Below are 18,022 nucleotides of genomic sequence, written 5' to 3' on the forward strand. Positions count from 1 at the left end.
AATGACTACGACTGTACGAATACTATTGGTTCAATCAATTCTGCACAGGATCTTTCCCACGTTAGCGAGTAACGAGATATTATCATTCATCTAGATAAGTAGCTTCTATCGAGTAGTAGCTGTAGACTAGCTCCGCCCGGATGGATCTAAGCGCGCGCCTAGCCCGCCTCTTTTGCCACCGCCTGCTTTTATCCCCATCTCAGGTCCACCACCAGCTTCAATCATTCACAACCTCAGAACCCGCTCGCCGTACGCTGCGAGTACTCCTCACGCATTAATGGGTTGAGACCGGCTCCAATCTTCACTAAACTCCCTTTTTCGCATTCGTCACCCAGGCCAGGACTCCGTCCCAATGTCGTCCTCACAGCCTCCGCAAAACGGCAATGCAGACTCCCTAGGGAAATCCTCAGCAAAGCCATTTTCCCTCTCACTAGGCGGCGGAAACTCTACCACAACACCAGCAAACGGCCAGCCGAAAAAGACAGCCTTTAATATCCAGGGCTCAACGCGCTCCACTGACTCGTCCAGCCGAACCCTCGCCCGCCGACCTCACCACCTCCACGATGACGAAGACTCGGACGAAGAAGCACCGCCCGCCCACGAAGCTGTCACCGGGTTTGACACCTTAACCGGAACCGCCATTCCCGCAGACAAGCCTGCCGAAAAGCGCGAACTAGTTATCCCCGTCGCGGGGAACAATAACTGGCGAGACCGACCGGGCGTGAACGTCCGGAAACCCAAGGGAAAGAATCTCCTCCCAAAGGAAGTCCAAGCGATTCAGGAGGCACAGAAACGGGGTGAAGTTGCGGGCCAGAATGTTGAGACGGAACGGCCAAGTATGGCCTTTGGTTTGACTTTCGCGCAGCGGGATTCAGAGCAGGTGGCGGGGGATAATGATCGACCCATGGAGGATGCTCCTGAGCCTGCTGCTACCGCTGTGGTTGAGGAACGAAAGCCGCTTACCCAGGATGAAATTGCTTTACAGGCGCTGATCCGGGAGACGAATGGGGAGCCGGAGAGGAGGTCGGATCTTATTATTGAGTCGGCGAATCGGGATGATGGTGATGATCGCGCGGGTGGGCGATATGATGAGACGACTTCATTTCGGGCTGATATTGCTTCGCGTCCGGAGTCTGCGAGCCTCGATCAGTATAATGCAATTCCCGTGGAGGAGTTTGGCGCGGCCCTGCTTCGTGGCATGGGGTGGAAGGAAGGTCAGGCTGTCGGAAGAGGAAAATACGGCGGTGCTTCTGGGAACCAGGATAATAAGCCCCGAGTTCCGGAGCGTCGGCCTGGGTTCTTGGGAATTGGAGCGAAGGATGCGTCCGGAGGGAAGGGTGCAGAGGCTGAGCTCGGTGCATGGGGAAAGTCTGCGATGCGCAAGGGGTCCAGAAAGTCAGGAAAAGAGGGCGAGACCAATACGGAGGGCGTTTATATGCCTATCATGATGCGGAATACGAAAACAGGCGAGTTCATAACAGAGGAGGAGCTCGCGGTTCAACGGAAAGAGGCCAAGAAACGGGGCGATGACGATGAGTGGAAAGAAAGGCGTGACCGCAACTTGGAAAAGAGTGGACGCGATAGAGATCATGATCGTGACTCCCGGCGCCGCGATTACGATGACGATGATCGTGATCGCTATGACAGACGGCGGACAGGGTCCTCGAGGAGAGATCGGAGCTTGTCGTCCAGCGACCGACACTCAAGGAGGCGCAGATACGGGGATGAAGATAGCGACAGTCGAGATGACCGCCACTATCGGGACCGAGACCGTGATCGGGATCGTGACTCTCGCCGGGATCGGGATCGAAATGGGGACCGGGATCGAGATCGCGATAGGGATAGAGATCGGGACCGAGACCGCAGCAGACGGCATCGCGATGACGATCGCTATTCGAGCTCAAGGCAGTCGTCGTCGCATACATCGAGTAGACATCGTGACCGGGATCGAGAGCGCGATAGCGATCGCGACTCGTACCGGAGGAGAGACGATGATCGATGAATGAATAGCTCTTATTCTTGCCCCCCTCCCCCCCCCTCCTATAGAGAGATACAAAATTTCCGCATGTCATTATTCTGATACCATTTTGTGCGTTTATAAAAGACAGGTGGGGATGGTTGCATGGCTGGCAAAAAACATCCTTGATATGGACTTCAAGAGTGACGCTGATGATGTTAATGATCTATGAATGTCTCGTTCCACAAACATGTAGTTTAAGGTCTGAACAGCTTCTATTTGAAGCAGGTATTGTATCATCCAAGAGACAAAACTTTTATACCAAAACAATAAGACAGCAGCAACAATACTCCTCCACTGAAAGCGCCAGCATACCACGGTATTTGCAAACATGCAGATTAACTTGGTCTATTTGTACATAGTCTCATTCACAGGTTCTTTTTTCAATTGTCCGAAATTCAATCCCTTTATACCCCCAGCATGACCACATCTTTTTCATGTTCGGGTACGCTGGCTTCGGGGATGCTGCTATAAAGATCATACGGGGTTGAGACACCCAATCCTCCCAGTCCCACGCCGCCGTCCATCTCTGCGAGAACCCATTCCACGAGGTAGCTTTCATCGGAAAGCTCCTCGATGCGTCGGTAATGGCGGTCGGTGTATGAGGCTAGGGCTGTCAGGATATCCTTCATGCCAGCCGCGGTGCGCCCATCGCTGCGCCGCTTCGCCATGCTTGAAGTTGCAAGCTCGATGAATGTGGAAGCAGGATAGGAGCGGAACAGGGCGTACAAGATGCGCTGAGAAACCCTGGAGGTGCGGGCGTTTGTGTTCCAGTCACGGAGTCTTAGGAGTAGGGTGCAAAGGTTTTCGGGGTCAAGGGATTGGAGAACCTCGTCGATCGAGGGATCGCCGGTTAGGCTGTTAGCACGTTCGCTAGCTTCCGGGCCGGTCGAATGCGGGTCATCAGCGGCATCCATCGCCGTAGTAAACAATGAGAGTAGCCGGCCTGGGTGGTTGAGTTGAAGTGCAAGAGTGATAGCTTCGCGATATGCGCCGGCGCGAATGTAGTTTTGGAGCTGTTGGTCTTGCTCGATACGGGCTGAGTTAGCGTTGACCGTAGCTGTGTAAGTGGCCGACGTAGTGTCGGTCCAGAATGTGACGGTTGAGTCGGCAGAGCCAGAGGCAAGGCCGTAAGGAGAGGAATGCTGGAGTGTTGAAGAAGACAGAACATCGTCACGGCAGCCAGATGGCGTAGGGCTGGCTAAAGCCCAGACACGATCCTCGTGGTTGTCAAGGGTCGTCTCGAGCTCGCCTGTATAAGGAGACCAAACCTTCACCAAACCATCTGCGGCCGCAGACGCAACTAGAGGCCGCAGTTGTGAAGATGCGTTATGTGCCAATGCTTCATCTTCTTCGTCCTCCTTGTTGGACAAGTCCGGAGGTGGAAGCCAGATCACCTTGAGCACGCTATTCGTGTGACCTTCAAATGTGAGAAGGCAGCTGTAGTCCGACAAGCTCCAGATCTTGATTGTCTTGTCGCCTGATCCTGTAGCAATCATGCCTCTGTTCGTGCTCGTTCCAGAGTCGGAGTTGAGGATAGGAGTGCCCCGAGGCGCGAAACGTGCCGACCAGACTCCCCTCTTATGTCCGCGAAGAACACCCACAACGGAACCATCCTCAATAGACCAAATCTTCACAGTACGATCCTGAGAGGCGGATGCGAACAGAGTTGACGACGGGTTGACATCCAGCGCATTGATGTCTTTCTCGTGGGCTTTCCGTGTGAAAATTGCCTTGGGGTTGTGGGGCTTGGAGGAACTGAGAGGAGCTAATTTACCCGTATCCCATCGTTTGATGGTACGGTCCTGAGATCCTGTGAGCAGGAACGCGGGGGGGTGGTTCAAGGGGTCATTGCGTGCCGGGGTGTTGGCTGGAGGTGGAGCTCGGGGGAAGCTGATGGCACCCAGGGACTCTGCATGACCAGTGAGGACTGCAAAGCACGTGTAAGAGGAGTTCTTCGGGTCAAGGCGCCAGAGACGTGCGGTGTTATCCTTCGCGCCCGTCACCAACCAGTGGCCGGACCAGTCCACGTCGATACAGATGATGATGTCGTCGTGGCCTTCCAGGTGCGTGACATCGGCACCGAAATAATCGCCCTCCCCAGTAGTCGGCCTATCCTCGGATGGACCGACTGAAACCACCCGGATACTTTCTGTGTTGGTTGCCAAAGCAAGCATGGACCGATCGGGGCCGACATATGCAAGATCGATGATATCATCATCGTTGCCGGATATACGTCTAATGACCGGCAGAGGGTCGAGCATAGACCCGGCCTTGTAATTGGATAGAGGCTCGAGTGAGTGGAGTCGAATAGTCTGGTCAGCGTGTACAGTCATCGCGAACGACATGCCTGCGGAGTACTGGATCGCTACCACAGCCTCGAATTCGGCCGCAGCTTCTTGCTCATGGGTGACCTCTCCGCCGCGGTTGCAGTCCCACACGCGCAAACGGCCGTTTTCGCCTCCCACCAAGCACAATCCGCTATCTGCAACAAAGGAGGCGGCTTCAACACTCTCGAGGACGGGAATAACCCTCCGTGTCTTGAAAGTCCGCACATCCCACACGATGACGGTTTTATCGCGGCCGGCAGAGAGCAGCGCATTCTCTGTGGGTGAGTACGAAAGGCTCCGTACAACTGAAACGTGAGACTCCAGGGATGCGATAGGCTTTCTCTTGTTCAAATCCCACACGCGCACCATACCCTCCTCATCACCCGAGGCAAGTCGAAAAGCGCCAATTGAGTCGGCCGCTTCATTCATCTCCTCATCCTCATCAGAGTCATAGGACTTGCCCTTAGACTTTTTCTTCTTCTTTGAGGACGATTTGTTATCGTTTTCCTGGAAAGGCACTTGGAAGAAGCACAAGGCCGAGATAACACCGCCATGGCCGTGGAAGGTATGTGTAATGAATCCACCCCGAATATCCCAAACTTTGATCGATCCATCTGCGGCACCGGTTGCCAATAGAGTACCTGTGGGGTCAATCGTGGTCGTTACAACAGGTGCTGTGTGAGGCTTCAAGCTTCTGGCAAGTTTGGCCTCGACGGTTCGGGTAGACTCATCAAAGGGCGTTAGAGCGTAGATGCGCATGGACATGGAGCGTGAGCAGAGAACGACGTGTGAAGCCGACGGGGTAACTAGGCGCGGTTAGAGCATGCTTTTCAGCGAGCGTGAAAGGGAAGCCAAAGGATGGGAGTTGCATACTGGACAAGCTAGTGATTATCTCGCCATCCTAGAACATTTGGATTAGCAATTTGCGACTGGCGGGTGGGTTGAAGGAACATACTCCTTCAAGGCTGGCGAGCTGATCGCCGGTCTCAAGGTCGACCACGAGAGCATCCTCGCCGATGCAGGTCGCCAATAGACGGCCACTGGCATCCAGCGCAGTGCTTCCTCCGGTGTAGATGGGACGAAGAGTTCGAGACGCCTCGAAGGTCGTCTTAACCACGGCTTTAGACATGATGTGCAAAAATTCTCAACAACCAGGTATTTAGAAATCTATCGCGCCATCATCCAAAAGACCAGATCTGCACCTGCAGAAAAATTGACAGTTGCGTAATGCCGTCCGAATCGCCGTCGCACCGAAACTTTTGGGTCTTTTTTCGAGATGTTTGCTTTGTTTGTCTGGACAGCGGGACCCCGCTAGCTCGTGATCTTGCCGCCCCAGGCGCCATATCCGCCCATGTGATATGAATGGCACTTGCCTTTTGGGGCAGGACCATCATCGATCCGTCCTTCCATCGAATGTCTTCTGCTTCTTCTTCTTCTTCTTCTTTTTCTTCTTCTTCTTCTTCTTCTTGTTCTACTACTTCTTCTTGTTCTACTACTTCTTCTGCTTCTGCTGCCGCATTTGGTTCTCCCAAACAAGGAGGAAATGCCCGTCACGGCTACTCCCCGATGAACTCTGGAACTAGGCTCACGCGATGGGGCGTCGAGCATACCTGAATCGGCTGGCTTTGGTAGGCTCACTCTCCGTTCTTTTGTATATGCTTTACGGCGAGTGGAAATACATCTGGCATAATTTCTACTTGGAGTAATTTTCAGCTATTGTAAAGGAATTCTCTTTCCAAGGATGCCTGCACCTTTGTTCACCTGTCAGCCTGTGGTTATTCCTCAGTACTCGCTCATCTCTGTCTTGCATATCACCACCCACTATTAAGGACTAAGTATTAACGATCACCAAGGGCCGGTCTCCTTACGAAGCTCCCGAACGCCCTGCAGGTTCTGCAGTGGACTCAGGAAATGCTACGCAGCAGACAGTATCAGGCGTACATGCGGACGGATATGTCCAGCATTACGATGAAAGGGGCCATCCTGTTAACCCAGAATCCAAGTCGTTTGGCAAGGAACTCCGCAGGGCAAAGAATGATATCCTTTCCACGATGGGAATTGTCGTCAGCGAAGATGGCAACGTGGGTGGTCTTGATGAACAGCAGAAGCTTGATATCATAGCTGCCGAGAACGACTATGGCTTGGTCATGGCCACTCTGGACCAGGTTTCGGTTTTCCTAGGCTCATGGTGGACCTCATCCCTCTTGGGTAGAATACAGGTAAGTCTTCTGTGCAGTAGAATGAAAAACTTAGCTTGGGACAATGCATTGACCAAAACATCCACCAGACATTCAAGAGCTACACTCGCCTTCCCCTGTTAAGTATTGTACGCCTTGAACGCCCAGCTTACGGGGTTTTGGGTTTTTACTTCGCCGGAATTCCGGCATGGGCAGTGTCCACCTGCATTTCTTTCTGTCGCCATCATCCTCTAGAACGTTTGATTGCTTCCTTTGAAAATCAGTTCCCGAACAATGATGTGGGTTCAAAGCTTGTGCGAGCATTACTAAATGTTTTACACTCATCGTAAGTGCCCTGGCTACACCGCTCCACTACTTTCTAACAGCATCCCTACTAGGGCAAGAGGGACATTACTGGTTCTGGCGATACAGACGTACATGTATTCTGTCTTACAATCCCTTCACATCGTCCCCGCCTACTCTATGCCTGGAATTCGCTTCTTTCTGCCATTCGGAGAGCTGGCTTCAATGCAATTGTCAGAGTTGCCCACTAATCTCTCGATTGGATCCCTTGGCGGATTCTTCTTGAGCCTCCTGAAAACGCCGTCTGTACTCGTCTACCTATCTGTATATCTACGCCCAGTATTCGAAATAAGACTCTATCGGTTCATTCGGCGCAGACTGCCGAAACCTATCTATGCGGACGCTCTTTCTGTCAAAGTGGCGTACGACAATGATCTTATCGATTGGATGATGCCTTCTATTGGGCGCCGGGCAGAGGAAGAAAACATCCGCGGCAGTCTTCCCTTCACAGAAGACTTGATGTATGAGGTCAATTTTCTCCGATCCTGGGTACTATCCTGGTTCGGCTTCAAGTCATTGCGAACGGCACGAGCGTCAGAGCAAGCGGCAGATGCTCGCCGTAGGCAAGAATGGTTAGAGTCCCTGCCTCAAAGCATAGAACAATTGCAGCATGAACGTCAGTCCCGAACCCATCGACCACGAAGACGGTCGGCCGACCCTCCGCTTATAGAGGGCCAATTGGATCATGACCCAGCCGGTTCCAGTTCCCCAAATCGACGCTCCATCGGTCAAACTCCAGACCTAGATGTTGATTTCCCGGTCAATCAAGTCCTTGCGAATGAAGAGAATCGTATGTCGCAGTCACCAACTGAAATGAGTAGCGGGGATCTCGCAGAAATGGCTCCTCTGCGACGGGCAACAACCTTGCTGCCACTAGACGACAACTCGTCAACTTTACCGAACGCAGAGTCACAGCACGGTGCTACAAATGAGACTCACCGGAACTCACGGTCTAACACACTTTTCTCCCGTCCATCATCACCGGCAACCTCTTCCCCAACTTCACCCCGAGTCCGGGCTTCGTTGATTCATCAAAATTCAGATGTTATTACCATGCAACTGGAGCTGCTGGGGAACCGTCACACACAGAACCAGGGACAGGCAAATACAAGGCCGGATAACAATACCGGACCACTGCCTTCCAACGGTGAAACGGCGGATGGGCAAACGATCTCCGAATTTCTTGATAATCTTCTGTCCAACCAGGGTCGGCATCTGACTACTGTTGTCAACTCGGATAACATGAATAGTGATGGACTCTCTGAAATAACCACGAGTGCATCACCTAGGCCAGTGGACGACGTTGCTCCTGACTCTCAGAGTCAATTGCAGAGTCTGAGAGCGGAACGGCCATCTGCTGAGGCATCTGCATCGGATCCAGTCAATATATTGCCTGAAAGCATAGAAGAACCGACACAAGGGGATACACTCCATCAGGCTTCTGAAGCAGAACCAGCCCACGAGAATGACTTTGATTCCGAGATATTCCCTCACATCTCCGACCCCAATATTCGCCAAAACATGGCAACTAGTCCCTCAGCGACTGCACATCGAGTTACTATCCTGTCCTCTCACCCTGTTGATTCTCTAGCATCACATCTTGCGTCTATAATCACTAATGTGATGTTCATCCCTCTCGAGTCTCTCTACTTGCGGTCCCTTGCTACGTCATATCTGCAGTCTACTCGTGCTCCTGTCGCTCTTCGGGCTGATGTCCGGGCGATGGGAGATTGGGGATGGAGCCCACGATCTGATATTTTTGCATACCTGGGCAAGATTGCTCTTATCATGGGGATTCAGGTTGCAGTAAACGCCAGTGTATGGGGTGTAATATCTGGCGGCGCTATGAAGATTGGAAAAAGGTTCTGCGGCTGGGGATCACTGTGAGCATGTTTTCTCAATCATCTAGCAGCTGAAACACTCCAGCTCGTTTAATATCAGCTACTGGTTCTCGTTATCCAACAGTATGGCTTTGCGCGACCGGCACCATTTAATTTTCTTCGCATATATTACACAACATAATGAACATCTCAAGCCAAAAGTTATTCTCTTGTGAATTTTACATAATTCCGATGGCCGAAAGGGACAATGGCGTCAATCATGTTGCTCGTGTACTACTATAATGATGGCTTTACTAAATCCTATGACGTTTAGCCTACTAGAACCAATCCGAAAAAGGAAATTGTATCTCTATCATCATCGTAAGTTCTTAATTATACAGTAGGCCCTCCATTATACGGCTTATAATTGGGACCATTAGCAGTGTTCAACAAGATTCCACGTCTGTAAACAGTCCGATATCATTTAGCCGGGTTTTTCCCCTTGCGATTCGTCATGCCCGGGACCTTCCGACGCTCCCACACCATCAAGTAACCCTCCTTCGTGAACAGTGTTTCGCTTTCTGCCCGTTTGACAAACAAGTCTTGAATCTCCAGCCACTCGGGTCCACGCTGCTCGCCTGTATGATCCTTCTGAAGACGGCTATTCTCTGCTGACATGGCCTTGTCATGCAGTTGAACGAGCCAAGAGACTTTCTCACTTGCGGCACCAGCTCCTGATGAGGCTTTGCCGCTCGCTGCGTTGACGCCTTTGTCTGCGGCGGCTTCCTCGTGAGCACCTGGGGCCGCAACGGTGGGGTCGAGGATAATGTTTGCGACCAGATCGTAAAGGATCGGTTCGCCTGGGGGCCAGATATTCGGGTTTGGCTCCACATAGGGTGACATGTCCAGGGAACGAGGGGATGGGAAGGTGACGATTGTGGGGTTTCGTTCGGAGACGAAGCGGTTCTTGCTGAAACGCTTGATGTGGAACAGGAGATAAGGTGGCAGGGGGTGAAGGAGCCGGTGTCGGACTCTGTGGGCCAGCTTTTCGGATGCAGTGATGCCATTGTACTTGTTCAGGAGCGTGGTCAGGGGAACTTGGGGGATAATGGATTCCCGGTTAGCGGATTGGAAGAGAGGAGTGGGTGGTAGATCTAAGGTAAGAATGAGGAAAGGGGTTGTTTGGCTGTTGATGCTGCCCGACTCAGTGAACACTAGGCGCGCGTTTTGGGTATCTGAATGAGCTGTGATAGCCTGGCTTTCGATCCTCAGGTGACCCTGGAATGCGGCATGGATAACACTTGTAGGTGTTTTGGATGGCTTTTTGGAGCCTCCGAGTGAGAGATGAAGGTTGTTCAAGAACCAGGATAGGAAATCCACCGGATCGGACTGCTGTGTGAGGGTGAAACGCTTAGATGAGCGCAGAGCAATCTCCTGCAACAATTCGTGCGGAGATACGTGGGAGCGGAATGCCTTGGGGTTCCATAGTTTCCGGACCAGGGTGCTAAAGCGGAGGGCTAGTTGAGGCGTTCCTGGTTGAGGAAAGTCATGCAGCAGGAAGTAATTGCGGATGGGGAAGACGTGAGCTAAGAGCTGGACCACCACGTTCAGATAATCGTTGGCTTTGATGTTATTCATCCCCACAAAGCCTACAGAGAGTCAGTATCTCGTGCCAACAATATGATTGTGAAGGAAATCTTACCAGGCCTGTAACGACTTCCTGCAAGATCGAATGCGTCGTGGACCTCTTTGTCTAGCTTTGCCACCTCTTCCTTGTTGTAGTACGGGTCAACGACATACTTGATGTCGTCCAGACTCTGATTCCTGACTTCATATCCTTCCGGGAGAACGTAGACCTTCTTCGTACCCATATTGACGAAGACATGGTGTCCAACCTCGAGCGCATGATAATACGCATGCGACTTGGGCCCTCGGCCTTGGAAGTATTTGCCGCACACCAGACAAGCATATACATTAATGTTCGACAGGCTCACCGAGCACTGTTTTTCGAAATCAAAGTCGAGAATTTCGCGGTTGATCGTATCGAGGTACAGGTCGCCGTAGCCCTCCATGGGGGCGCTCTGGCGTTTCGGGGCTGCGATAACCGGTTTGTCGTCATCGCCGGCCTCGTCGGAGGAGTCGGAGCCTTTGTCTTGCGCAGCTTCTTTTAGCTCTTCCCTCTCTTGGTCAGCAGCTGCAAGCACATTCTGCCCACTGCGCTCATCCTGCTCCAGCTCTTGTCCTGTCGCCCCGCGAATCGGCAAAGCTCCACGGCGCGGATCGTCTTCCGGCAGGTTATCATCCTCCACGCGCGCCCTCTTCGAGGCAGGGGAGCCTGCCGTAAGGTCGTCCTCAAGCGACAGCTCAGCTTGTCTCTTCGACATCATGACGGGGTAGAATGGGGAAATTGCGAAGGAAGCTGCTGGCTTTGCGGGATCCAAACTGCGAAGACGCGATGCAAACCGCCAGATGCAAACATGCCAAACATCCGCACAGCGTCATAAGGCGGCTGATTACAGCATCATCGCAACCGTCGCGGTCAAGCTTGGCGGAATATTGCTACGATAGCACGGAAAAGGAGGTATCTCAAGCAATCGTGGTCATTGGTCTCTACCTCAGCTAGATAATAGGCGAGACTACATCTCGGTCAAAGTCATGGAAAATACCCTGCCATGCAAACCGATCTTCTCTGAAACCCAAGTCCCGTGAAACCGCAAACATAAGACAATCATTGGTATGATACAACGCATTAGGCACTCTTGACGATCCTGTTATTATCGAACTCTACTTCTTGCACGCCGTCTTTAGTGACCACCTTGACCAGGACCTAGAAGCTGTCAGCTAACCAAACTCGCACTCCACGACTAGGTGGCTCGGTAACGTACCCCCTTGTAATCAATCGGTAGTCTGCGCTTCAATTCATCTGTGCACATCTCCAGGAGCTTCATTCCTTCTTCGAGTGTGATGTCGGGGTGGTGGTGTTTATCAAGGGTGGATAAGCAGTAGTACCTAGAGCATCTTAGCATACGTTCCGACGACCGGAGACCGCTGATACTCAGCGCCCGGACTTACTGTGCATAGCCGTGGGCAGCATATGGGACAGGAGCCAGGGAGGCCAGATAGTCTATCCAGTATAGATGGGGCTTCTCGGTGATGGGATCGACACCTCCCAGTAGGAGGTTAACGGTATAAGGATTCCGGGACCGCAAACTCCGCGCCATTTCTCCCCGGACAAAGCTGGCAACTGCATTCGGACCCAGTTCGGTATCGTTCCGCATCGTGTATAGCTGGATATTGGCTTGGATGTACTCCGCAAATTGTACTATTCGAGCTTCAAGTTAGCTACCGTGGTCCCAGGCGGTTCCGCGTCTCCAGCCGTTGGGTGGGCTGCACGAACCTGTGTCTCCTGCCTCTCCTGAGAAGGCCATAAGGCTGTGTTTGTTCAACTGTTTTGTCTTATCATCTTCGGCTTTGAGGATGGTGGGGCCCCTCATGGCAGCTTTGGAGGCCGCCAGAATGACGAAGTCCTTGCCAGTGATGCCCAGTAGAACCTCCCTGTGAACGAGAATGAGTGAGCGGGTTTTCCATCAATTTGATATGCGGCATACCTACATATCTGCAGTAGCTGAGGGTACGGTAAACTTAGGAGAGGTATGAAAATGAGGGGGATAATGGAAGACGAGATGGGGAGATGACAGTCAAGAGCCCATCGTAGGCCGCGCGGAGCTTTGACTGCCTGGAGCTGCGGCCTCAGCTGCCTTGCTGCCTGAGGCTGGAGCTCAGCGCTGAGTCAGCATTTAGGCGTAAAGTTGATGCGCTTTCCGCCTGCACGGTCCACCGGCAGAAAAAAGTGAGAAATCGAGTATCTCCGTCGGATCGGCCAATACTACTTGTGACTTCTCCCCCTCCAGCCCCTTGGATTTCCCCGCCTTTCACGCCCGGAGCTTCAGCCAACTACCCTGGGTGATGTCGTCTTTTTTCACCGTACCCGCTTCGCAGCGGAAGCGCAAGAGAGAAGACCGCGCCGGAGCCCCCGCATCTAAGAAACGAGGTGTCGATGCGGACGGAGATGCGAGAGGAAAGAGTGGCAGCAAGAAGAACAGGGAACCGTCAATTTCAGGAAGTGACATTGATGAGGATGAGCTCAGTGCTGTGTCTGGATTATCGGGTGAGGAAAGTGGCTCGGAATCCGACGAAGGAGAGACAGCCGGAGACCGGAGGTTGAAGCTTGCGGAGCGATACCTGGATAATGTCCGGGATGAGGTGGATGATTATGGCTTCGATGCGGCTGAGATTGATCGAGACTTGATCGCAGAAAGGCTAAAAGAGGATGTTGTATGTACTTGTCTTCTCATTCTGCCCCTGCCGGGCTGGTCAGGTCTGTTACCCAGAGCTGACGAGATTTGCAGGATGAATTCAAAGGACGTGTTTATCGCCAGATTGCCTCCGATTTGGCCTTCTCGACAGCTTCTCATACATTCTTCCGGGCAGACACACAATCAACCACGTCAATTGCAGTCCACTCACCCTATGTTTACACCGTGTCGAAGGACAAGACCTTGATCAAGTGGGAACTCGCCACACCCACTTCCGCGGCATCTACGACAAACGGAGAGACCTCCAAGCGCCCCCCACGGCCACAGCGCAAAAAGCCAAAGCAAGTGAGATTTGTTCGGGGTTTGCGAAAGGTTGCGGAAACCGGAGAAGAGCATGGTCATACCCAGAATATCTTGTCCGTCGCAGTGTCGCCGTCCGGAAAGTTTGTGGCTACTGGAGGACAAGATCGGAAACTTATCATTTGGGATGCGGAGAGTCTGACCCCTTTGCAAACCTTCACGCAACATCGCGACGCTGTCTGTGGTCTTGCGTTCGCTCGCCACATATCTACCATGAGCTCCGGAGAGCAGCTCTTTTCCGGCTCCTATGACCGGACCATCAAAACCTGGTCTTTGAGCACGGCCGGCCATGCATACGTTGAGACGCTCTTCGGTCATCAGGACCATGTGACAGCAGTCGGCGCAATGACTATCGACCAGTGTATCAGTGTCGGAGCACGCGATCGCACGGCCAGACTGTGGAAGGTCGTCGAAGAATCCCAGCTGATCTTCCGCGCCGGCTCCAAGGGCGCCTCTTACCAAGAAAACAACATTGACTGCCTGGCACCTTTACCTCCCAACCATTTCGTTACCGGATCAGACTCGGGCTCGCTCTCGCTCTGGTCCGTCCACAAGAAAAAGCCTCTCCATACGATCCCTCTCGCCCACGGCCTCGACCCCTTACCTCCACTAGACGAACTCTCTGCCGAGGTCGACCAGAACACCGCAGCACACAACTCCCGTCACCTCCGGCGCATGCCTCGCTGGATTACCGCATTGGCTACCGTTCCCGGCACTGATATCGTGCTCAGCGGCAGCTGGGATGGTTTCATCCGGGCATGGAAGATCTCGGAAGATAAGAGAACCATTATCCCACTGGGCCCTGTCGGAGCAGGGTCCAGCATCCCGCTACCCCCCGACACACCGTCTGAACAACTCAAGCAATCCCTTGCATTCGACACACCGGATCGCATGGCAGTTGATGATGCGACGAACCAGCAGACCGAAGAAGAAGCAGAACCGCTGATCAAGGGTGTCATCAACGACATTGCCGTTTTCGAACGTCGCGCAGATACCGCCAAACCGGGCCAGGCGCCCGAGCCGAAGTCCAAGTCCAAGTCCAAGTCCAAGTCGAAATCCCAACCCACCGCTCCCGAGCAACGTGGTGTGTGTATCGTAGCCGCCGTTGGCAAAGAACACCGGCTAGCACGCTTCAAATGCTTTTCCAACAACTTCCACGACGGTCCCTCCGCAGACGGCCGGAACGGCGCCGTAGTCTTCGAGGTGCCATTCATCTCCGATAAGCAGCCGAAATAGGCGCTAATTTCGACGACGGCGGCAGCGACGGCGGCGGCGATATGAAATGTAGTGAAATGGATGGCGTCCCGTGTATCCCACATTTTCTTCTTCTATGCATGTACTATCTTATTCCCGGGCCGGTGGTGTCTGCATACTGCTTCATTGCTTTTAAAAGTTCGCATTAGAAGAGGCTTTCCCCCTCATCTCCGTGATTTTTAGCCGGTTTGTACTTATGTATATACTTTTCTACGATATCTTTTTTTTCTCTCCTTCGAATGGATGCCTATCACCCCATCAGCATCGAAAAAAAAAATTACAATAAACCAATAATGTGAAAACAAAAGCCAACCATCCAATCCAACCCAACCCAAAACCAGGCCCTAAAAAGTACCATAAACCCCTCTCTCCCCAAGACCCGCTATACACATAGTACTAGTAGTAGCCTAGAATATAGATAGATCAGGCCCGCTCACCAGGGCCCAGACTTAAGCGCCGTTGGTGACTCTTGTGCATTTCTGCAAGTGCAAGCCGCAAATGCCAAGGGTGGCAGGGTGCAGCGGCGGTTCCATTAAGCCCCGGCACCCGGGCACTAAAGCCGGCGACTAAGCTGAAGGCGGATTGGAATACCCGGACTCCGGAGGTGGGCGGGGAAAATCAACTACTACTAGTATACAGCGAACTATTTATGGGTTGTGCATTATGTTGGTCATCGGATGGACTGAGAGCCAGGACTTTGACGCGCGATGTGATGAGGGCGGTTCTTTCATTGGGAAGGGGGGGGGTTCTCATTATTGATGTTGGGGAAGGATGGATGCGGCGTTACGGTTGTGCATGGGGTGATGGGAATATGGACCGTGGTGACTGGCTGGTTTGATTGGTGGCGAGCGAGGTGGGCTCAGGGCTGAGATGTCTTGATGCATGATAGTGAGGGGTTGGTTGGCTGGTGTTGGTCCCGGTCATGGGGAGATTGTCAATTCTTGCAATCTAGAGTAGAACAGAAGAGGGGCAAAGTATGCCCTAGGATACCTGATGATACATGCGTCCTGAGAAAGAACCGAACTTCGCTAGCAAACAACCCCTACCCAAGGTACAGAAGAAGTGGCAAGGAACAGCGGATAACAAACGGGGGTATTTTTAGATGGCTTGTAGGAAAGGCTAAAGTCTCGCCATTCAATGATACAGAAGAATCCCTAACACCTGTAGAACACAACACCTTGGTCCTTTTCACTAGCGCGATTGATGAGGTGCAGGTGTCTGATATGGCACAGGAAGGAGTTTTTCAAGTCTCATGCATTGGTGGCTAGCACCAAACAAGAGAGTAGTCACAGTCGGGCTGTCATTAACAAGAGATTATCAATCGTCATTAGAGTCGTAGAGAAGATGTTGAGCTGGTTTAGAAAGCCGAAGTTCGGCAGTTTCCCCTATCCCTTGTCCTCCTTGTCGGTCGTACGGGGCCCTCGTCAGAATCATCTTCCACGCTGATTGCATTCCCGCGAGACGACCCGGCGGACACCTGCTGGGGACGCTGTGTGTCCCCAAAGGATGTTGCTCGGGAAACAGATCCGGTCTGTCTTGATGCTGTAGCAGGTGTCCCGTTTTCGCGAGGTGGAGAGCTGGACTGTATACGGTAGGTGGGGATTCGATTGCGTCGAATTCCACTTACGGGCGGCCGAATCGGCTCGTCATCCTCATCCTCCTCGTCATCATCATCATCATCATGCTCCTCATGACTTTCATCAACCTCGCTTCCGTCTGACATCTCGTCAAAGGCGTCGCTTCCGATAGTTGTTGTGCGAGTAATCGAGAACTCATGCGGCCCTACTACCGTAGATCGGTCAGACTCGGAGTAGTTGTCATTCTCGAGGTCATCGTCGATGAATGAATCCATGTCCGCGTCTTCATCCTCATCGATGTCGCTATCCCCATCGAGGGCCGAGGAAACGCCCGAAGGCCAGTTGAAGAGATTTTGCCGCTGAAAGGGCGCGTTTGTGCGCGATGGAGGAAGATCACCAGGACCCAGGCCGTACCATTGACGGTAGAGTTGATCTAGTTCGGCGGGCCGGATATCAAGAGGCAGGTCATCAGGATACTCGTCCCAACCATAGTCGTCAGTGTCCCCAAATCCATCTTCCAGCTCGTCATCCAGATAGTCTGTCATTTCAGAATTTTCTTCTGAGTCGCTCCAACCAGAGCTGTCTGTCACAGAGTCATCGTCTTGCCGATATCCACATTGCACACAACCCGAATCCTCCTCAAGCTCCCACGAACAACGTGGACAACGGACGACATTGTCCTCCAGATCCACAATAGGTTGCGCAGTTGGGATCCTCTTGTTAAAGGTGCCCCGAAACAGACCTCCTTCTTTCGGGTGTGTATTCAGTTTGTCTTTTTCCAGTCGCCCCGCCTCCTCGCGTTGGTGGCGTAGGTGTTCGTCTGTTGTCTCGCCCTTATCGAGCAGCTCCGGGCGGCTTGTGAACATTTGAACAACGGCGCGAACCTTCAGCACACCAGTTAGTGCCCATTAAGCACCCATTCAAAATGACAATACAGCGTAAGACTTACCAGGTAAGCGGGGGCGGGTTGCGCTTTCACCGGCGCCCGACAATCCGGACAGGTCTTGTTGTGCCTCCCACCGACGAACCATGATGTCAAGCACTAGGAAGAAAGGTCAGACATGGCCAAGATAGGTACGGCATAGGCGGGCTTTACTGACACTATAGCAAAAGGTATGTCCGCAGGCAAGGGTGTAGGGTTCATAGAGAGGTCGGATGCAAACACCACATTGTAGGATGGACCGAATATCGTCGACATGACCTTGCAGTGTTTGAAAGAGCTGGGAGAAAGATTATCAGCATACAGAAATCCAGAATTCGAGTGGAGCAGCTCACTCCCGATGCGTTGTCTCCATGGTTCACTTTTGGCGCGTTGCTATCGGTGCCATTCCTAAAGGCAGCGCCAGCGGGAGTGAGTTCGGACATCGCGTAGATTCCCGGATCAAATGTCTATGGTAGTGGCCGTATATACTGAGAAATATGTTTCTGTATACAGCGCGATAGACGGGGTCGCCGATATAGAGGGGACGCGGTTCGCGGTTGGGGAGGAGGAAGGAGGTGGCAGATAAGTATCTATGGATGGACTCTCAGGTACGCGAGAGAATTGCCGACATAACTGGGTCCCGGAGGTGCTCTGGCTGACAGAAGGAACTCCCCGAGAAGCGCTCGAGACCAACAAAAAGAAGGGAGAAAGGCCGGAAACGCCGAGATGAGGGGCCTGTTGGCTGGAAGGAACTAGGAAATATGAGCAGCACCAAGCAGAAGTGCACTGAAGATCAAAGAAGAGTGAATCGGCATCATTGGTCTGGACAGGGCGGCCGAGCAAGACGTGAGCATGATTTTCTGGTCGGTAATCCGCGCGCAAACCG

General features: G+C 52.6%; 7 protein-coding genes across 7 annotated transcripts; 3 read left to right on the plus strand and 4 right to left on the minus strand.

Annotated features, from left to right (window-relative positions):
• Positions 1-226: 226 nt before the first annotated feature.
• On the plus strand, positions 227-2,356 carry spp2 (spliceosome ATPase-activating subunit SPP2). The gene has a single exon (XM_025611150.1). It carries the CDS (start codon positions 353-355, stop codon positions 2,000-2,002), a length of 1,650 nt encoding a protein of 549 aa, XP_025470418.1. The 5' UTR covers positions 227-352; the 3' UTR covers positions 2,003-2,356.
• On the minus strand, positions 2,087-5,561 carry BO94DRAFT_532587 (U3 snoRNA-associated protein UTP13). Its single transcript, XM_025611151.1, has 3 exons — positions 5,303-5,561; positions 5,221-5,248; positions 2,087-5,153 (listed from the first exon to the last, which is right to left on the minus strand). Exons 1-3 carry the CDS (start codon positions 5,474-5,476, stop codon positions 2,425-2,427), a joined length of 2,931 nt encoding a protein of 976 aa, XP_025470419.1. The 5' UTR covers positions 5,477-5,561; the 3' UTR covers positions 2,087-2,424.
• A 194-nt stretch (positions 5,562-5,755) lies between these two features.
• Positions 5,756-9,018, plus strand: BO94DRAFT_486999 (uncharacterized protein). Its single transcript, XM_025609024.1, has 4 exons — positions 5,756-5,975; positions 6,201-6,566; positions 6,635-6,870; positions 6,923-9,018. Exons 1-4 carry the CDS (start codon positions 5,940-5,942, stop codon positions 8,772-8,774), a joined length of 2,490 nt encoding a protein of 829 aa, XP_025470420.1. The 5' UTR covers positions 5,756-5,939; the 3' UTR covers positions 8,775-9,018.
• A 55-nt stretch (positions 9,019-9,073) lies between these two features.
• Positions 9,074-11,117, minus strand: BO94DRAFT_511431 (ubiquitin carboxyl-terminal hydrolase family protein). Its single transcript, XM_025609768.1, has 2 exons — positions 10,410-11,117; positions 9,074-10,356 (listed from the first exon to the last, which is right to left on the minus strand). The coding sequence occupies exons 1-2, from the start codon at positions 11,092-11,094 to the stop codon at positions 9,188-9,190; spliced, it is 1,854 nt and encodes a 617-aa protein (XP_025470421.1). The 5' UTR covers positions 11,095-11,117; the 3' UTR covers positions 9,074-9,187.
• A 168-nt stretch (positions 11,118-11,285) lies between these two features.
• pre1 (proteasome core particle subunit beta 4) lies at positions 11,286-12,419 on the minus strand. The gene is made up of 5 exons (XM_025609769.1): positions 12,320-12,419; positions 12,105-12,262; positions 11,780-12,029; positions 11,593-11,716; positions 11,286-11,534 (listed from the first exon to the last, which is right to left on the minus strand). Coding segments are annotated over exons 1-5 (612 nt in total). The 5' UTR covers positions 12,322-12,419; the 3' UTR covers positions 11,286-11,456.
• A 182-nt stretch (positions 12,420-12,601) lies between these two features.
• BO94DRAFT_532590 (ribosomal RNA-processing protein RRP9) lies at positions 12,602-14,940 on the plus strand. Its single transcript, XM_025611152.1, has 2 exons — positions 12,602-13,042; positions 13,117-14,940. The coding sequence occupies exons 1-2, from the start codon at positions 12,674-12,676 to the stop codon at positions 14,617-14,619; spliced, it is 1,872 nt and encodes a 623-aa protein (XP_025470423.1). The 5' UTR covers positions 12,602-12,673; the 3' UTR covers positions 14,620-14,940.
• Positions 14,941-15,550: 610 nt separating this feature from the next.
• On the minus strand, positions 15,551-17,579 carry BO94DRAFT_573069 (uncharacterized protein; the record flags this gene model as incomplete). Its single annotated transcript, XM_025614953.1, has 4 exons — positions 15,551-17,098; positions 17,164-17,256; positions 17,315-17,434; positions 17,490-17,579. 4 exons carry the CDS (start codon positions 17,577-17,579, stop codon positions 15,995-15,997), a joined length of 1,407 nt encoding a protein of 468 aa, XP_025470424.1. The 3' UTR covers positions 15,551-15,994.
• Between the last annotated feature and the right edge of the window lie 443 nt (positions 17,580-18,022).

The sequence above is a fragment of the Aspergillus sclerotioniger genome, assembly GCF_003184525.1.
Source record: "Aspergillus sclerotioniger CBS 115572 chromosome Unknown BO94scaffold_6, whole genome shotgun sequence".
NCBI lineage: Eukaryota > Fungi > Ascomycota > Eurotiomycetes > Eurotiales > Aspergillaceae > Aspergillus > Aspergillus sclerotioniger.

What these genes read in the sequence shown, in the direction of transcription:
- spp2 (XM_025611150.1), top strand. Translation starts at nt 353, where the DNA reads ATGTCGTCCTCACAGCCTCCGCAAAACGGCAATGCAGACTCCCTAGGG.
- pre1 (XM_025609769.1), bottom strand. An exon ending in AGGAGAGGCAGGAGACACAG is followed by an intron (nt 12,030 to 12,104) that starts GTTCGTGCAGCC and finishes AAGCTCGAATAG; the next exon opens with TACAATTTGCGGAGTACATC. An exon ending in GCTGCCCACGGCTATGCACA is followed by an intron (nt 11,717 to 11,779) that starts GTAAGTCCGGGC and finishes AAGATGCTCTAG; the next exon opens with GTACTACTGCTTATCCACCC.
- BO94DRAFT_532587 (XM_025611151.1), bottom strand. Translation starts at nt 5,476, where the DNA reads ATGTCTAAAGCCGTGGTTAAGACGACCTTCGAGGCGTCTCGAACTCTT. An exon ending in AGCTCGCCAGCCTTGAAGGA is followed by an intron (nt 5,249 to 5,302) that starts GTATGTTCCTTC and finishes CAAATGTTCTAG; the next exon opens with GATGGCGAGATAATCACTAG. An exon ending in GATAATCACTAGCTTGTCCA is followed by an intron (nt 5,154 to 5,220) that starts GTATGCAACTCC and finishes AACCGCGCCTAG; the next exon opens with TTACCCCGTCGGCTTCACAC.
- BO94DRAFT_486999 (XM_025609024.1), top strand. Translation starts at nt 5,940, where the DNA reads ATGGGGCGTCGAGCATACCTGAATCGGCTGGCTTTG. An exon ending in CCCTCTTGGGTAGAATACAG is followed by an intron (nt 6,567 to 6,634) that starts GTAAGTCTTCTG and finishes AACATCCACCAG; the next exon opens with ACATTCAAGAGCTACACTCG. An exon ending in CTAAATGTTTTACACTCATC is followed by an intron (nt 6,871 to 6,922) that starts GTAAGTGCCCTG and finishes CATCCCTACTAG; the next exon opens with GGCAAGAGGGACATTACTGG.
- BO94DRAFT_532590 (XM_025611152.1), top strand. Translation starts at nt 12,674, where the DNA reads ATGTCGTCTTTTTTCACCGTACCCGCTTCGCAGCGGAAGCGCAAGAGA. An exon ending in AAAGGCTAAAAGAGGATGTT is followed by an intron (nt 13,043 to 13,116) that starts GTATGTACTTGT and finishes CGAGATTTGCAG; the next exon opens with GATGAATTCAAAGGACGTGT.
- BO94DRAFT_511431 (XM_025609768.1), bottom strand. Translation starts at nt 11,094, where the DNA reads ATGATGTCGAAGAGACAAGCTGAGCTGTCGCTTGAGGACGACCTTACG. An exon ending in AGGAAGTCGTTACAGGCCTG is followed by an intron (nt 10,357 to 10,409) that starts GTAAGATTTCCT and finishes GACTCTCTGTAG; the next exon opens with GCTTTGTGGGGATGAATAAC.